Here is an 18,660-nt window from a genome sequence, read left to right as displayed (position 1 = left end):
TCACATCCCAAAGCACCTGCGCAGCTGCTTTCCCACCAAAACAGCCCCTTAGGGAGGTGTGGTGCCCTCTGACCCTCAGTTCCTCTTTTGCCACCGGTCAGAGAGGTTCATAGCTAAGACTCTTCATTGAGGCTTGTTGTTTATCCTGTCGCAATCTGTGTCAGAGTGAGTACAATGTCAGATAAAGCTCTTTTCAAGCATTGCAATAAATGCAACACAAAGATGACGAAGACAGATGGGCATTCTTTGTGTTTAATCTGCTTAGGAGAGGGTCATAATACCCAGAGCTGTAAGCACTGCTAGAGCTTTATGCCCAAAGCAAGAGCAGAGAAGGCCGTCTGATTAAAGGCATCACTATGGGAAAAAGCCTTAGCATTAGTGGGACCATCTCCGAAGGCAACCAAGTCAGCACAGCCTGGCGGCACCGAGCCCTCAGACCCGGAGCCCTCCTCGAGTCTATGACTGGGTTTCTCAGGGTCGAAAATCCCTTGGAGTCACACCCACTCCATCTCACTCAAGGCACCGAGTACCTCAGATCTAACTCGAACCTGACCAAACTAGCCGGAACCGAGGCCAGATCCAATTAGACCCAGGTCAAGTGAATCGGAACTGAGGTCTCCGACACAATCAGATCCAATACCTTGGAGTTGAAGGTCAAAGTCAAAAGACTCCATGTAAGCCCCACCCCACCGCCTGCCCAGGCTTGCACATCAGCGCCAATGAGCAGGGAAGGAGCATCCAAAGGAGAGCCTCCTAAGAAGAAGACTAAGCATTTATCTTCGAAGGAGGCTACTCCTGGAGCATCTCCTGGGAGCGATTGGATTGACCAAGAGGTCCTAGTGATCGAGCCTCCTCTCACCCTATCTATGCGCTCTAGGACATCATCAGCACACTCCTGGACACCATCAATGTGCTTGTCTGAGGAAGAGGACGAGATCCCTCATAACAGATATCATCCAAGCCAATCCTCATTGCCTAGGAGGAGCTACTCAAGGCATGCTGAGAGAGAAGTAGACGCTGGAAGGGTGTACCATTTGGATGTATGGTCCAGAGAACTGTCACCAGAACCATTGAGGAGACAGCAGCCCTTCTCCAGTTCCAGAATGGCTTTCCAAGTTTTGCATTTGGATGCTGGACCAGATCCCTACCTAACAGGGGCTAGCCCCAGCAATCCCTCGGATTCATCACCAGATGATACAGTAGGGGAGACAGGAGATATGTCACCTACAGACGACTTCCGTGTCTACACGGAACAGCTCCTGAGAATGGCCAGATCTTTGGAGACAGATCTCTTCTCTGCTGAGCCCAAACCCAGGGATAAGATTCTCAGACATCTCAATGCTGGGTCCACTTCAAATGTGGCATTCCGAATTATTGAAGGACTGGTGGAGATGATGGATAGCCTTTTTGAGAAGCCTGCATCAGCTACTGCTACCACCAAGAAGGCTGAAAGCTTGTATAAAACAAAAGATGACTCGTACATATTTGTCATTACACCCTCCACCATCCTCTCTAGTGACCAAGGAATTACAGACACGCCAAAGTCAAGGACCACATTCCACCCCATCTGATAAAGAAGGGAAAAAAGTTGGATGCCATAGGGAGGAAACTGTGTTGTAATGGGTGACTGTGTTGTAATGGGTGATTTTAACTACCCACACATTGACTGGGCCAATGGGTGTTCGAATCGGGGGAGAGAAAGTGAGTTTCTAGACTGTCTCAATGACTGTGCTATGGAACAGATGGTTACAGAACCTACTAGGGGAGAGGTGATCCTGGATTTGGTCCTCAGTAATGCTGAAGACCTGGTGAGAGATGTAAATGTGATTGCACCACTTGGGAACAGTGACCATAATGTTATTGAGTACAACATATGTATAAATAGGAAATTGCCTAATAAGACCAACACAGCCATGTTTAACTTCAAAAGGGGTAACTTTTCTGAGATGAGGGGGTACGTGAAGAAGAAACTGAAAGGGAAAGTAAAAAAGGTCAAAACACTTGGGGAATCTTGGAGACTATTTAAAACTACAATCCTGGAAGCTCAAATTAAATATATACCGCTGGTTAGGAAAGGCACAAATAGGTTTAGGAAAAGGCCAGCATGGTTAACAAGCAATGTAATAGAAGCTGTAAAAGGTAAAAAGGATTCTTTTAGGCAGTGGAAAACTAGTCGGAGTGAGGTTGATAAAAAGGAGCATAAGCTGTGGCAAAAAAAGTGCAAGTCTGTGATCAGACAGGCAAAAAGGGAATATGAGGAGCATATTGCAAAGAACATAAAGAAAAACAATAAACAATTCTTTAAATATATTAGAAGTAGGAAACCAGCTAGGGAGGCAGTGGGGCCCTTGGATGACCAAGGCGTAAAAGGATTACTAAAGGGTGATAGGGAAATGGCCGAGAAGCTGAATGCGTTCTTTGCTTCTGTCTTCACTGTGGAAGATAAGAAGTGCATGCCCACTCCGGAAGCACTGACTTTGGGAGGGGTTTTGAAAGACCTGAGTCACATTGAGGTGACGAGAGAGGAGGTTATGCGACTGCTAGATAATTTAAAAACTGATAAATCACCGGGCCCAGATGGCATACATCCAAGAGTTCTGAAAGAACTCAAGTGTGAACTTGTAGATCTCCTCACAAAAATATGTAATCTGTCATTAAACTCTGCATCTGTTCCTGAGGACTGGAAGGTAGCTAATGTTGTCCCCATCTTTAAAAAAGGTTCCAGGGGAGATCCGGGAAATTACAGGCCAGTCAGCCTGACGTCAATACCGGGTAAGTTGGTGGAAACTATTATCAAAAATAAAATTAGTGGGCACATTGATGACCAAAAGCTGATGAGGAAAACTCAGCAAGGGTTCTGTAAGGGAAGATCTTGTCTCACCAATCTGTTAGAGTTCTTTGAGGGAGTGAACAAACAAGTGGACAAGGGAGACCCGATAGATATTGTTTATCTTGACTTCCAGAAAGCTTTTGACAAAGTTCCTCATCAAAGGCTCCTAAGTAAGCTCAGTAGCTATGGGATAAAGGGCCAAGTCCTCTTGTGGATCGAAAACTGGCTAATTAATAGGAAACAGAGAGTGAGTATAAACGGGCACTTCTCACAGTGGAGGGTGGTGAGCAGTGGGGTGCCACAGGGGTCGGTATTGGGTCCAATGCTTTTTAACTTGTTTATTAATGATTTGGAATTGGGATTAAGCAGTGAAGTGGCTAAATTTGCAGATGACACGAAATTGTTCAGGGTGGTGAAAGCCAGAGAGGATTGTGAGGCACTCCAAAGGGATCTGTCGAGGCTAGAAGAGTGGGCATCCATGTGGCAAATGAGGTTCAATGTAGCCAAGTGCAAAGTAATGCACATTGGAACCAAAAATCCAAAATATAAATACAAGTTGATGGGGTCTGAACTGGCGGAGACTGACCAAGAGAGAGATCTTGGAGTCATGATAGATAACTCACTAAAAACGTCAGCACAGTGTGCGACTGCCATAAAAAAAGCTAATGCTATGCTAGGGGTTATTAGGAAAGGGATTGAAAACAAATCAGCCGGTATCATAATGCCTCTGTATAAATCGATGGTGAGGCCTCATTTGGAGTACTGTGTACAGTTCTGGTTGCCACACCTTAAAAAAGATATCATAGCACTGGAAAAAGTACAGAGAAGGGCAACTAAAATGATTAAAGGGTTGGAACACTTTCCCTATGAGGAAAGATTGAGGCGCTTGGGGCTCTTTAGCCTGGAGAAAAGACGACTGAGGGGAGACATGATAGAGGTTTACAAGATAATGCACGGGTTAGAGAAGGTAGAGAAAGATGTGTTTTTCTCCCTTTCTCACAATACAAGAACTCGTGGGCACTCTATGAAATTATTGAGCAGTCGGGTTAGAACAGATAGAAGAAAATACTACTTTACACAAAGGGTGATAAACACATGGAATTCGTTGCCACAGGAGGTGGTGGCAGCTACAAGCATTGCCAGCTTCAAGAGGGGACTGGACAAATATATGGAGCAGAGGTCCATCAGTGGCTATTAGCCACAGGAGATAGATGGTATTCTCTTTGTGGGAAGGTGGTGCTCTGTTGTCTTGGTGCTGGAAGGAAGGCAGTGGGAGGGCTTCTGGTGTCCTGGCCTCACTGACAATCCTTTAGATGGCACTGGATTTCTAGCCACTGTGTGTGACAGAATGTTGGACTGGATGGGCCACTGGCCTGATCCAACATGGCTTTGCTTATGTTCTTAACTTTATTCCTCAGCTGCTTTGAACATTAAAATTACGAACTATAGTGCAATGATGGGCGCCTATCAAATTTTCCTTTCATGACAAACTGCTGGAGGACCAGAGATCGCAATGAGGCAATGAGGAGGCAATGAGACTCGCGAGACACCAAATCAATACTGGTCAGAATGCTGCCGATACATCTGCAAGGTCCTTGGCATCAGCCATAGTACATAGGCGGCATGCCTGGTTACGAGCAACAGCTCTACCCACCAAGATGCGTGCCAGGGTGGAAGATTTATCCTTTGAAGGGAAGATGCTCTACTTGGAGAAAACCAACGATTACCTATCCCCAAAGAGAAAAGATCGTCAGACAGCACAATCATATGGCATTCTACCTCCAACCCAGCAAACCCAAGGATGGCAATTTAAACAGCAGCTCCAATATAGAGGAAAGTCTTATCGCTTTCAGCCTTACCAGAGATACTCGTATGCTTTAAGCTGGCCCTATCAAGGCAGCCAAGGTGACTTTGCAAAGAGAAAACAAACCCACAGACTGAGGCAGGGATCTCAGTCACATCATCCCAAAGAGCAACACTAAGACACCAAGTAGTTCTGATTAGTACAAGTGTCACCTGAATTTGCAAATAAGAGAATTGTGGGGGGAATTAGTGGCAAGGAAGACGGCTATGTGAGAGGGGTAACAATGGGATCTTTCACCAGTTTTTACAGAGTCCCTTTCTCATGATAGCAGATGAGGCTGGTGCTTTTACGTTCAAAGAGTAATATTTTATTAAAAGAAGGAAAATACACACACACAGGAGCAAATGACAAAATGGTTGTTGTGGATTTTCCGGGCTGTATAGCCGTGGTCTTGGCGTTGTAGTTCCTGATGTTTTGCCAGCAGCTGTGACTGTCATCTTCAGAGGTGTAGCACCAAAAGACAGAGATCTCTCAGTGTCACATAACAAAATGGTTGCACACACACAGAGTCCTAGGAAGCTAGCCAGAAGTTGGAATATAATGAGGGAGGGGAAGTTTATCTACCTATCCCGGCGAGTAGAACAGTCCATGGAGGAAGAGAGTAGCTTCAAACGTCCAGCGTTCTTGGCCAGGAGAGTGAGAGGCTTAGGGTAACCTCAAGGGAGCAACACTTCAGATCCAATAAGTGTGCACAGTTTGAATGGGGCAAAGATCCCTATTCTTATAGGGCAAAACATGCCCTGAGGTGGAAGAGCCCTCCCAATCGTTGGAACTAAGACCCCAATAACAAAGGTTTGATTATCTTGATCGCTTGCTGCTGGGGTGGGACAAAAGAGTAAGCTTTTGCTTTCCTGTGGAATTAGAAAGGAACGTTTGCAAATTGATGTCCCTGGAGCTGAGTTGATGAATTTAGTTGGGGAATGTACCTTTTCCCAGGAATAAATTACAAAAACTTAAGGGTGCTAATTGATTTCTCCTAAGTCTTGGGCTGGGGATCTCATCATGGAAGGAGGGAAAGGAATGTGCTAAATGGGATGACATTGCAAGACCTTTCTTGCTCTCGCTCCACCCGGAGCTGAGAGGAAAGTAAACTAATCACCTCTGGTCACTGTGTTTACATTTGGCATTCCATTCATGCCTGGATCTCCCAGGCAGGACTCAGCAACTGCTAGCTGGAATTCCCCTGTTTGCAAACCAAACTGCATTTAATCCAGGGGCCTTATGATTTTTATATCACCGGCAGCTATTAAATAGCTATTAAACATGGTGGAGGCCGGGCCGACTGCTTACACAAGGTCCAGAACCAGTCTTTGGTGAAAGGCTGCAACCCTACTATAGGGCATGGTGTTCTATCACCACTGACGCATGGGTACTAAACATTATTTTGTTGGGTTATAAAATTGAGTTTAATAGTTTCCTATGTTTGAGTCTTCCTGATTATTCAGAAGGTCAGAAATGACCAGAATTGGGAATAGAGCTGAGAACGTTAATGGATAAAGGTGCAGTGCAACCCCGGTCGGAAGGGGAAGCAAGACTAGGTTTTTACTCAAGGTTTTTTCTTGTGGATAAAAAAGATGGGGGATACAGACCTAGACTAGATCTATGGAATCTGAATAAATTCATTACCCCTCACAGATTTCGTATGACAACACTACTCATAGTGCTGATGTTGTTGACACATAACTCCTGTTTTGCTGTATTAGACCTTAAGGATGCTTATGTCCATATTTCTATCCACACAGCAACATAGGAAGTTTCTCAGATTCATCTATGGAGGGGAAGTTTTTCAATACAGTGTCCTTCCCTTTGGCTTATCCACTGCACCACAGGTCTTCACCAAGTGCATGGCGGTTGTTATTGCCTATCTTAAGAACCTTGAACTGCTGTATATATCCATACCTTGATGACTGGCTCATTACGGGCAAGTCAGAGGAAGAAGTTCATAAACAGGTGGACATAACTTTGCCTACCTGTTTACAGTTGGGACTCTTTGTAAACCGAAAAAAGTCCAAACTGGAACTAACCAGGAGGATCCACTTCATAGGTGCAGTATTAGATAGCTTGGTCAATAAGGCTTTATTACCTGAAGAGAGGGCACAAAAGATAAAAAGTGTAGTATGGTCATTCCAAAGATGACGGTTTCAATCGGCAAAGAGTATTCAAACGCTACTAGGGCTCATGGCCTCTATCACTGCGGTAGTCCCATTTGCAAGGTTGAGGATGAGAGAACTACAGATGTGGTTCATCTTGGTATTCCATGGCGAATTGGACCCACAAGAGAAAAGAGCCAATATCCCTAGAAAAATAGTGAAATCCCTTCAATGGTGGGTCGTGGGTGCGCATCTCTTTAAAGGGGTGAGATTTGGGCACTCAGTAGCAGAGGTCTCTGTTACCACAGATGCATCAAACACAGGATGGGGTGCACATTGTGGGAAGCTGTATCCCATGGAACATTGAAACGGAATGAAAGGAGCTTACACATTAACTTACAAGAATTAAGAGCAATTTATTATGCCTTAGTCTTATTCACAGATGTAGTGAAAGGAAGAAATGTTCAGGTTCTCACAGACAATTCAACTGCTGTGTTTTACCTAAACAAGCAGGGCAGTACTATTCTAAGGCCTTGTTCAAGGAAGCTATGTCACTGTGGGAATGGGCCATAGGCCAAGGCACAAACATAAGTGTAGTGCACATACCTGGAGAAGATAACATTATCGCAGACAGGCTCAGCAGACTTTGAGTGAATCCACATGAGTGGACCATATAAAACCTATTTTCCATCAGTGGGGTTTCCCAGACATAGATTTATTTGTGACAAGAGAAAATTGAAAAGCCAAACTCTTTTGCTCAAGAGATGGTCTCAGGCAAGATACGCTGGGAGATGCTTTCCAGCTACATTGGTTGGGACATCTGTACTACGCCTTCCCACCAATACCATTACTCGCCAGAGTAGTAAGCAAGATCCAGTCAGAAGGAATGAAAGAGATAGTAATAGCCCCTTACTGGCCCAAACAAGCATAGTTCCACGGTCTGCTGGGCTTAGCCCACAACAGGACTATTCACTTACCCAAAGTGTTGAACCTTCTGTCCTGGCGGGGGACATTCCACCATGACGTGGACAAGCTCCAACTGACGGCATGGTTGATAACACAGCAAGAACATTCCCCAGAGATGCAGCACAGGTCTTACTGAATGGTAGATGCCTATTGACAAGGCAGTTATATGGACTTAAATGGGGGAAATTCACTGCATAGGCAGAGACACAGAATGTGAATGCAACTGACTGTACATTAGATCGAATGTTAGAGTTTTTATTAGATCTAAAAAAGCAGGGTTTATCAAATTCATCCATTAAGGTGTACTTGGTGGCCATCTTGGCTTTTCATACACCAATTGACAATAAGACTGTGTTCTCACATTTTACTTCCAAAATGTTTCTGAGAGGACTGAAGAACATGTTTCCACCTTCCAGAAGGGTTGTGGCACAATGATCGCTACAGTTGGTGTTGGCTAAGCTTATGGCCAAACCTTTTGAACCAATGGCTACATGCCACTTAAGACTACTATCAATTAAAGTAGTGTTATTGGTAGCTATAACATCTGCAAGGAGGGCAAGCGAGTTGGCAGCCCTGAGTGTTGAACCACCTTTTTTGAAAGTTCATCAGGATAAGGTATTGAGAACCAAATTGGACTTTCTACCTAAAGTGGCGTCAAAATTTCATGGGTCACAAGAGATAGTATTGCCTACCTTCTTTCAAGAACAATCAGGGGAAGTGGAAAGGGCATTACATACTCTGAACGTAAGATGGGCGATTCATTCCTATGCAGACCATACTAAGCATTTTAGAGTGGATTCTCACCTCTTTTTCTGCTTCTCAGGACCTAATAAAGGGGAAAGAGTAAGTGTACAAACCATCACAAGGTGAGGGGTACAGGCTTTAAAACTAAGTTACCAGTATGCAAAATTACCTTGCCCATTGGAAATTCATGCACACTCCTTGAGGTCACAAGCATCTTCCACAGCATTGCTGAGAGGGGTGCCAATCCAAGACATCTGCAGAGCTGCGACATGATTGTCCACCAACATCTTCGTTAAGCATGATACTTTGGACATACTCAAAAGAAGCAGCAGTGGGCACAGCTGTACTCCAGTCTCTCTTCCTGTAAAGAGCAAGCTCCGCCCAAGTAAATAGCTTGTAAAACTCCCATGTGGGACTGCACAGAAAGACCAACAATGAAAAACAGTGTTGCACTTACCTGTAACTGTTGTTCATTGAGTTCTTCTGTGCAGGTATACATACCCTCCCTCCTTCCCCACTTAGGTTTCTCTACGTACCTGGAGAGTACGGCTGGGAAAGAGGACTGAGGGTCAGAGGGCGCTGCGCCTCCCTGAGGGGCTGTTTCCAACGGGAAAGCAGCCGTGCAGGCACTTTGGGAGGTGAGGATGCCCTTTGGTAGTGAAAATTAGCTTTAAAAACCTCTGATCAGCAGGCCGGCGCATGTGCAGTCCCATGTGTGCCTGCACAGAAGACCTCAATGAACAACAGTTACAGGTAAGTGCAACACTGTTTTTATGGTAATATATCTTGGTATGGTGGTTTGTCATGTTTGTTTTGATGTTTTTTTCTATACTGATCTTTTCTTTTTTAAAAAGAGAGAGAGAGAGAGAGAGAGAGAGAGATGAGGTCCTGCTCATATTTGGTATAATTTAGCTTGGGGCCAGCATGCATTTCCTTTTATGGTAAATCTTTCAGAGACTATGGAACCCAGGTTAGAGGGTATCTCATTTAAGAGTAACTTGATGTGTTACATTTTTAAGTGTACGTCTAAGTCGTTTTAGGTGCTCACTGAAAAATGAAACATGAATGCTGCAAGCGTACAAGTATATTCTTCAAGGAGTCAAGACTGGTTGTGACTCCCTGTCGAGTGTACTGGGATATGTTGCCATGTAATAAGTACAATAGCCCTGCCTGCTTCAATATATTCTATTAAACTATAAGTTTACAGTTAACATTATTTCAAGTATCCCAATAAAATTCAGTGAACGGGATTGTAAATGGGTTCTGTTGGATTTACAGGAAGATGTTCAGAGTTTGCTGAAAACTTTGCAGCTAAGCACCAGACAACTCCACCACATATGTGGCCATTCCAAGGTAAGGGAGGCTACAAGCAGTTTGTGAGCTTTTAAATTGCTGGAATCTGGTTAATCTGGTTTCATTTCTGTTTCTGTCAAACTATGTCCCCTCTTCTTATTTCAAATATTATTTGTAATATATCAGAGATAAAATGGTAAGTGGGAAATGGTAAAATTGCCCTCCAGTCATTCTTGGTGCATAAATTCTGCCCATTCATACAATGAGAGTCAGGATAACATCTGTAAAGACTAGCAAGATTCAAGTCCAGTAACACCTTAAAGATCAACAAGATTTCCGGGGTATAAATTTTCAAGCTCTTTTTGTCAGAGAGTAGTACAAGAGGGGACTCTCAGGGGGAAGTAATCCCATTTTCCCCTTCACCACTAACTTCCCTTCCTACTCCAGCTTGGCAACCCAAATGCTATCCCAATACCGGTTTGTTGAAGGTTGTTTACAACATCTGCGCATGCACAGATGTCACTATTAACTAGGGTGGAGGGGTTAAGCCAAAATTGTGTTTTCTAAAATAAGACTTATCTGAAAAACTAGTTTTACAGAGCCCTAAGTAATCGCTGCAGCTGATCCTCTTGGGCAGATTTCTCTGCCTGCCCTTGGCTAATACATCTAGGGATACTGTGCAGTGAGGCCAATGTGTCATCTGCTGTTTTATACCAAAATATGCATTCATTGTTGCCGCTGTTAATGATGTACAACCCTGTCAGCAACTAGCTTTGATAGAAAACTACTTTGAGAAGGAGAAAGGTATAGTAACAGGGCAAGATTCCAATGCCTCACCCTCCACTTTCAAGTCCTGTTGCCACTGAGGTTGTGTAATGACATTCCATGTTTGCCTCTAAGATTGGCATCTAGGGAACCCGTGCTGTCCTTCAGGATAATGAATTTGTCCTAAATGCTACCATTTGCTAACCTCGTAGGCTACTATTTCAATAGTATTTGGTGTATTTTGCAACACTTACCATGTTCTGTTCTTTTCTTTACATCACTTAGACTGTTCTGTTCTTGTCATGCAACAGTCATACTGAAGCATGCCTTTATGAATATTAAAAAAAATAGTTTGAGGAGCAGAGATTTCCTGACGGCCACTCAGTGTCTTCATTCATATGCACTTATATTTGAACCCAGGTGTCCTCTAGCCCTCCAATGAACAATCTAAACGACCCAAATAGGATATCATTGGTACTTTTCTTATGTGCATTTCTTTCTCATTTAGATTCACCAAGACACAGGACTCACCAGCCACGTTCCTCTACTGAAGAAGTCTCTTGAGCAGTTTGTATACCGAGTGAAGGCAATGCTGGCTCTAAATCACTGTCAGGAGGCTTTTTGGGTGGGCATCCTCAAAAACAGAGATCTGCAGGTGAGCACAGGCAGATGGAAGGTAATGAGTCATGTCTGACAATTGCCATTTTTAAAAAATGGACATTGAGACTTGAGAATGAACAGGCCAACCCCATGCATGTTGGCTCAGCACTTACTCCTAAGCGAGGATGCATAGGTTCACATCCTTAGTGCCATTTTTGTAAAGCTGAACAAGTATCAGGAATTCTTAAGTATTGTATGAGCAAGCAGTGTACCTGGCAAAGGTAAAAATATTCAGAGAAGGTGTACTGATGCTACGCTAACATATAAATGTTAATCTGGGCTGTTTGAGGGAACCGCTGTAGCATAGTGGTTAAGTGGTTGGGCTGCAAATCAGCACCCTGCGTGGTTCAAATCCCACTACTGCCATGAGCTTAGTAGGCGGCCTTGGGTAAGCCACTGTTCTCAGCCCCAACTCTCCAGCTGTATTGTGGGGATGACAATAACTCTGAATTTTAAATGTGTTGTTTTTAATGAATATGAATTTTTTATTGTTTTTTAATTGTATTTTTAATATGTTGGTATCCGCCCTGAGCCCGCTTGCGGGGAGGGTGGAATACAAATTTGAAATAAATAAATAAATAAATTTGTTCACTGCTCTGCCTAGGGCACTAATCGCTCTAGACGAGCAGCATATAATCAGTATTATTATTTCTAATCAAGTGCAGAGCATGACATAATGGCATTTCTCTTCTTCTCTAAGTAACTTGTTAGAATAGTAGAGTAAAAAACTACAGACCAGTTACAACTAGCACTGCAGACCAGTTACAACTAGCCAGTTTGGTGCAGTGGTTAAGAGTGACAAGACTCTAATCTGGAGAGCTAGGTTTGATTCCCCACTCCTCCACTTGAAGCCAGCTGGGTGACCTGGGGTCAGCCACAGCTCTTCCAGAGTTCTCTCAGCCCCGCCCACCTCCCAGGGTGATTGTTCTGGGGTTAACAATAGCATACTTTGTAAACCGCTCTGAGTGGGTGGTATATAAATTGAATGTTGTTGTTTATTTATTAAAACACTTCTACCTTTTCCTTTCATCTTGTAAGGATCTACATGTAGCTTATAAGCATAATTAAGGGAAAACATCACAATATTAAAAAAATTATTATAGGAAAAGAAATAATGACTGAGATCAGCTACATAAAAGCCAAACACAAAATGATAGAAACCCAATATATAAGAACCAGAAAATCATACATATATCGTAAATACAAAAGAACTTCACTACTGCTGGTTGGTCAGATGGTGCTGGCCTGTGGTGCATTTACTAGCTACAGTTGGGACACCAACTCCACACTTTGTTAAACTTAAAGGATTTAGCTCTGGTTAGTCACGCCTTGGTGACATACAGCTAGTGATAGCTGGTTTTATGTGAGGCTGCCTGATCAGAAATTGGATCCAGTCCAGAAAGTAGCTGCAGTTTCACGTTCTATTTTTTAATGGCTTGGGTCCAGTTTATTTTAAGGACTTCCTTCTCCCACATAGACTTGTTGAGATAATCAGCAGATTCTACCGCACTATGTGGATGGCCCACAAGAGAGAAGCTATTTTCAATAACACCACCATGGCTTTGAATTACTTTTTCAAAGAAGGTCTACTTTGTGTCCTCTTTGTCAGTGTTCTGCCAACAGTTTAAAGCACTTCTATTCAGAAGCACTTTTGCAGTTTAAATTTCCAGTTCTGTCATGAGTTTCTGTCATGCGATTTGATATGGTATCTGGCTTGCATGTTGCTGATCTACCTTCTTTGTTTTTGTTGTACTGGTCTTGCATTTCAATACTGTGATATGTTTGTTTAAATTCTATTTGTAAACTGTTGGTGGATTCTTGAAGAGCAGAATTGTTTTAATGGTCCATGCAATCACTGAATGTTCACATGCAACATGGGATCGCTCTATGGGAAATAACTCCCTTAAGCGAGTGTATTAGTGGGATCTCAGGTTTCCTTTTTATGGGTTATCTCTTGGATTTATTATATCTATTCTAGGGAGAAGAGATCCTTTCTCAAACATCCCAAGAAAGCAAGGAGGAGGAAGAAGTTTCCATGTTCCCCAGGGATGATCCTACAGAGGTATTTCTGCTGTGGCAGTGTTTTTAAAACACCTGTTATAGTTGCATTCTGGCCAGGATGATCAGTCTCATTACTCGACATCAAATGCGAAGCTGTGATATATTTTCCCTGTGGTTATAATCTGCGAATGAGAATCAAAGTGCTGCTTTTTCCCCATTAACAGCTATTTAAAGATTATTGTTTAAAGTGTATCGTTAATATACACTTTCTGGGAGCTTGTCTTATCCTTTTCACCTTCACACTTTGTGGGTCCCCACCAAATTCTTGCCAGCTAAGCACCTCAAAGCAATCAGTCAACTAACAGCTATTTCACAAAGTGAGATACAGCTTCAGGAGTTCCTCCTATATTAGGCTAACGTAGAGACACAAAACCAAGAGAGGAAACTAAACTGGAAAGGACCATGACCATATTGCATGTTGTTTTCTTGGCTGTAAAAAAGTAATGGTGTTTCTTTTCTCTAGCCTATTGGGTGGGAAGAAAATATGATTACTGGAATGTAGGCTCCTGTTCCTACTATTTGTACTCATGTTATTGGCCCAAAAGGAGTATCCTAGCTAGAAGCTTTTATACCATCTTCCTAGCTTCCTACGTTTGCCATTGCTTGCTGATGTCACTACTTGATAAATTGCTCTGTAAAGTAGTAAATTTGCTCTGTAAAGTAGTAAATTCTAAAGTTAGTAAAGAATAATCGGAGAGGAGCACTTTGTTTGCTTATTCTTGACCCTTGCTTCTCTTTCTTCCTCTGTCTTGCTGCACAAATTTGCTGTCAGGGGGAGTTATTCTGTGGAGCTTTCAAAATCTAGCCTAGGAATAGAAACTTTCAATTGTGCTTCTCCTAAGAAGCAGGTTCTAGCTGTGTCTTTACTATTGAAGCTGCTACTTAAATGCCAGTTCAGCAGATTGAAAAGGAAGCTGCTAATTGCCACTGCAAGAACATAACAAGAACACTGAGAACACACCACTGCAAGAACATAACAAGAACACTGTGTTAGAATTCCTGACTCCCATCACTTGGGGATTCTCTTCCCAGATTTCCTTGGAAGATTTCTTTGCCAGTCTGTGCTGTAACCTCTTTGGAAATGGATGGTGCGAAATAGTTGATGAAATGTTGATGGAATGCATGTAAATAAGTCAGCAGTACGGTCCAACTTCGGGGGTGGATTTTTTTTGGCTAATAATGCAGGTGTGCTGATGAAGAATTTGTATGTAGCTTTCACCCCTGCCTTTAATACTTAATTATTTTTATGTTATTTCCAGGAAGAGGGAGAGGAGGAAGATTCAGAGAGTGAGAGTAAGACAGATACCAGAGACAGTGATGAAGACAGCTCTGATTAACCTTGATCGTATTGGGTTAACTTTTCATGACACAGTCTATTACAACTTGTAACCTGAAGGCTCTGGAGCTGTTGTGACCCTGATGAGTTGTATAACTGGTAGCCAGCCATGCTAAAGCAAGGTGGATTATAGCCTGGACTGTAGAAGATCTGAGGTCTAACATCCAGCTTTTTATCTCCAGAAAGTTTTTCACTTTAAAATAAAAACACACAGCAATTATATAACATCTACAGCTCTCTCCCTTTATCCTCTACATTGTATGTTTCTCTCTCTGCACATCTTCCTTTTCACAGCTTTCCTATAAGGTATTTAAAAACATTTAAACTGGATAAAGGAGAACTGACAGCAGGGGAGGGCAGTAGCTAACACTTTGTGGAAATAGAATGTCCTTTTCATGGAGCCCAGACCCATATATATTGGGGGCCACAATAGGAAATATTATATTGGACTAGCAGCAGAAATACATCATAGTATGACATGTGGGAAACTGCTGTTCATACTCAGAGATCTCAAGTGACTAAAACACTTGTGGGAATTCTTTGTACAACCAAAGAGAGATTTAAAGCTTGAAAACAACTGTAAAGTTAAGATAGTGTTCAAGATTTGCACCAAGTGTTGGAGATTATTGTTTTATTTCGTAGGATTGAAATGGATCTAAGATAAAAGCAATCCCTGATTTCTACCCCCAAAGCAGGTCACTTTGTTTCCATTTTATCAATGATATTACTTTTATTTACTTTTAACCACAATCCAAAGCAGAGTTGTTTTCTTAAGGTCATGCACCTAACTATGTTTCAGATTGTGATCTTTGTATTTATTCACTTTTAGGAGAAAATGTCCTGCTTTCTTTTAAAAAAAAAAAAGCGTATAGAAATGTTTATGTGGGGATATGAGCCAGCATGTTTAACTCCCTTGTTTATGATAAAATTTCAGTGTTGGCTCATGTTCTAGAAGGGTTTTTGTTGTTGTGCTGTATTCAAGAATATGTGTATCTTGATTTTCATTCACATACTTACATAATAAAGTATAAAAATTCTATTGCTGTGTGCGGTGTCAAATCTATTTAGTACTGTAGGGCTATTAATAGCATTATCTATAGTTATAGTAGGTAAAAAATGGCAAAGGTGCAAGCACCGAGTCATTACTGAGCCATAGGGGGGACGTCACATCACAACATTTTCTTGGCAGACTTTTTACAGGGTAGTTTGCCATTGCCTTCCCCAGTCATCTACACTTTACCCCCATGAAACTGGGTACTCATTTTACCGACCTCGGAGGGATGGAAGGCTGAGTCAACCTTGAGCCGGCTATCTGAACCCGGCTTCCGCCAGGATCGAACTCGGGTCGTGAGCAGAGCTTTGACCGCAGTACTGCAGCTTACCACTCTGCAGCCAGCTTTTTTTCTCTCTTCCACCCAAGCCATTTCAAGGCTGATGAGGCATGCACCCTGTAAGTACTCAAAGTCTGCTTACAATATCAATTAAATTGTACTGTCGTGTCTGAATACATTGAACAGATATATATTTATGGTTGTTGTGGGTTTTCTGGGCTGTATTGCCATGGTCTGTCTTTTGGTGCTACACCTCTGAAGATGCCAGCCACAGCTGCTGGCGAAACGTCAGGAACTACAATGCCAAGACCACGACAATACAGCCCGGAAAACCCACAACAACCATCGTTCTCCGGCCGTGAAAGCCTTCGACAATACATAGATATATATTTAGCTGTCACTAATTATCTGGTTACTTCTATTCAACTTTTTTTTCCAATTTCCAGGCTGTGTGCATATGTCTGCAAACTATTGTGCAGTAACACAGCAAACCCTCAATTACTCCACTAGGTCATTTTCCACATTTAGATATAGTGCAGAGTAATTGGTTGGGCACTGTGTGAGAAAGGATGCTGGACTAGATGGCCCACCTGTCTGATCCAGCAGGGGGTTCTTAAGTTCTCATGCAGTGAATATGGCAAATGGAAGGAAGAAGGGACTATATTGAGAGATAATTTAAGAGTTATGGGGATGATACTGATGCATCTGGAAAAATCAGAAATGGGAGAATTTGATAAATCTTAACATCCTACAGCTAGAAAGCTAAAAAGCAATTCACCTGAATATCTCCTCAACCTTTCTCTTCGTTTATGTTTCTCTACTTAAAGTATTTGAAACACATATCCTCATAGTTGTCTCAGAGAAACTGCTGGTAATAGTATGAGGAGGGAACCAAGGACTGTTCATTTATTTGCCCTTGAGGTAATTCAACTAAGCAATTTCTAGCTGCAGAGGAAAGAGCTAGTCCTTATTTTTCTATTATGTGTTGATCTAATGTAGTAGAAAAGAGCAAGAGTCCAGTAGCACCTATAAGGCTAACAAAATTTGTGGTAGGGTATGAGCTTTCATGAGTCACAGCTCACTTCTTCAGATAATATCTGAAGAAGTGAGCTGTGGCGAAAGTTCATACGATAAGTGCTACTGGACTCTTGCGCTTTTCTACTGCTACAGACAAACAGGGTTATCCATCTTGACCTGATCTAATGTAGTTTGTAAAATTTTGATTTTGTTAGCTGCTTCAAACATACTAATAGATGGATGACATATAAACATTCATTTTGGAATAACACTCATGAGCAGGAATGGAGAGAGGAGCATGGATGTAAGGCAAGTCAGCAGTCAGAGTCCTCTTAATTAACTTTCTCTTGCATTTTTATCCTGCGCTTCCTCTAGGGAGCCTAGGGCAGCTTATATCATTCTTCCTTCTTCCACTTTGCCCTCTGTAACAGCTCTATGAGGTAGGCAGAGAGAAAGCTTGCAGGCAACTGGCCTAAGGTCACTCACTGAGTTCTATGGCTAAATGGGTATTTGACCACCCCACCCCCCTTGACACTAGTCACTACACAACACTGGCCTTCACTGTCAGCACAACCAGTCTTAATGCCAATTCAGCTAACTGAAACCAAATAGCAAAATAATACATACAAAAGACCCCTCAATTCAGATGCCCCTGCCATGAATGTTACATTACCATCTTTATGAAAGGTAAATGGTGAAGCTACTCGACTAGAAGGTTGATCCATAAAATAAGGGCAAAGGCCCATTTCTTACATGTGCAAATTTGTATTGGCAGTAGACCACTCATAGACTTTTGAGCTGATTATGAGAAGCACACAGGCTCACTAATTGAAACATAAAGGACTTAAATGTATGTTTTAAAATTCAAATCACGTTGAACTCATTGCACTGAAATTCTAGTTTAGGCTGAAACAATTCTGCATAGAATTGTACCGTTAATCTATTTATTGAATATACCTTATACCGTCTTTCTCTCTTGACATTCAAAACAGTCTACAACATGAGAATATAATGCAATGAACAAACTGTCCCAGTCCCTTGGTTCTTTCTTCAGGAACTGATGGCATAAATCCCTGACATGGATTTTTCCTCCTAGCTTAACCAGCACCCGCTCCAATGTCTGATCTGTACTGTTATTTACATGGAAAAGATATGTACCCCTCCCATACTGACATCATTCAAATAACTGTTGTGTTCCAAAATGGCCAAATTACAGAACTGCTGACCCTACTATGTGGAGCTGCTGCATTCATAGATACTTTTATGCCAAAATGGCGACAAAAACAAGGGTGACGGTGTCTGGCTTCTTTTCAGTTGTACTTGCTCTTACGCAGCAAAAGCTGCAAGATCCCCGGGGAATTTATTCAAGCTTGCAGGATGAAAGCCCTGACATTATAACTATGAAATTATAAACACGGTTAAGCAGTTGTATAGACATTTATTTGCTTAACAATTTCCCACGGTATCTGAAACGCAGCATCCATATCGTTTCACGTGATTTTTAAAAAGCAAACAAACGGCGATCGTTTCAGTTTCCAGGCAAGCCGCATGGCTACGCGTTCCCTGCTGTAGCCAAGCTCTCCCGTAGTATGGCACCATAACAGCACTGGGGTGGGGGGCGTTCGGTGCCGGTTCCAGGAGGCAATCGCGGGCACTGGAGAATTCCGCAGTCACTCCGCGATAGTGAAAACCCGGCGCTTGCG

General features: G+C 42.5%; 1 protein-coding gene across 1 annotated transcript in view; it reads left to right on the top strand.

The window, feature by feature from the left end:
* The window catches only part of FANCD2 (FA complementation group D2), an 81,693-nt gene extending 66,115 nt beyond the window's left edge, over positions 1 to 15,578 (top strand). The window contains exons 40-43 of the mRNA XM_054978144.1: positions 9,773 to 9,847; positions 11,061 to 11,207; positions 13,191 to 13,274; positions 14,533 to 15,578. Of these exons, the coding sequence (XP_054834119.1) occupies positions 9,773 to 9,847; positions 11,061 to 11,207; positions 13,191 to 13,274; positions 14,533 to 14,610 (384 nt within the window). The 3' untranslated portion in view covers positions 14,611 to 15,578. The remainder of the gene's footprint in view (positions 1 to 9,772; positions 9,848 to 11,060; positions 11,208 to 13,190; positions 13,275 to 14,532) is intronic.
* Positions 15,579 to 18,660: the final 3,082 nt, after the last annotated feature.

This window comes from Eublepharis macularius, chromosome 4 (genome assembly GCF_028583425.1).
Source record: "Eublepharis macularius isolate TG4126 chromosome 4, MPM_Emac_v1.0, whole genome shotgun sequence".
Classification (NCBI taxonomy): Eukaryota; Metazoa; Chordata; class Lepidosauria; order Squamata; family Eublepharidae; genus Eublepharis; species Eublepharis macularius.
The sequence above is the reverse complement of the archived record's forward strand: the minus strand, read 5'-3'. Positions and strand labels throughout refer to the sequence as shown.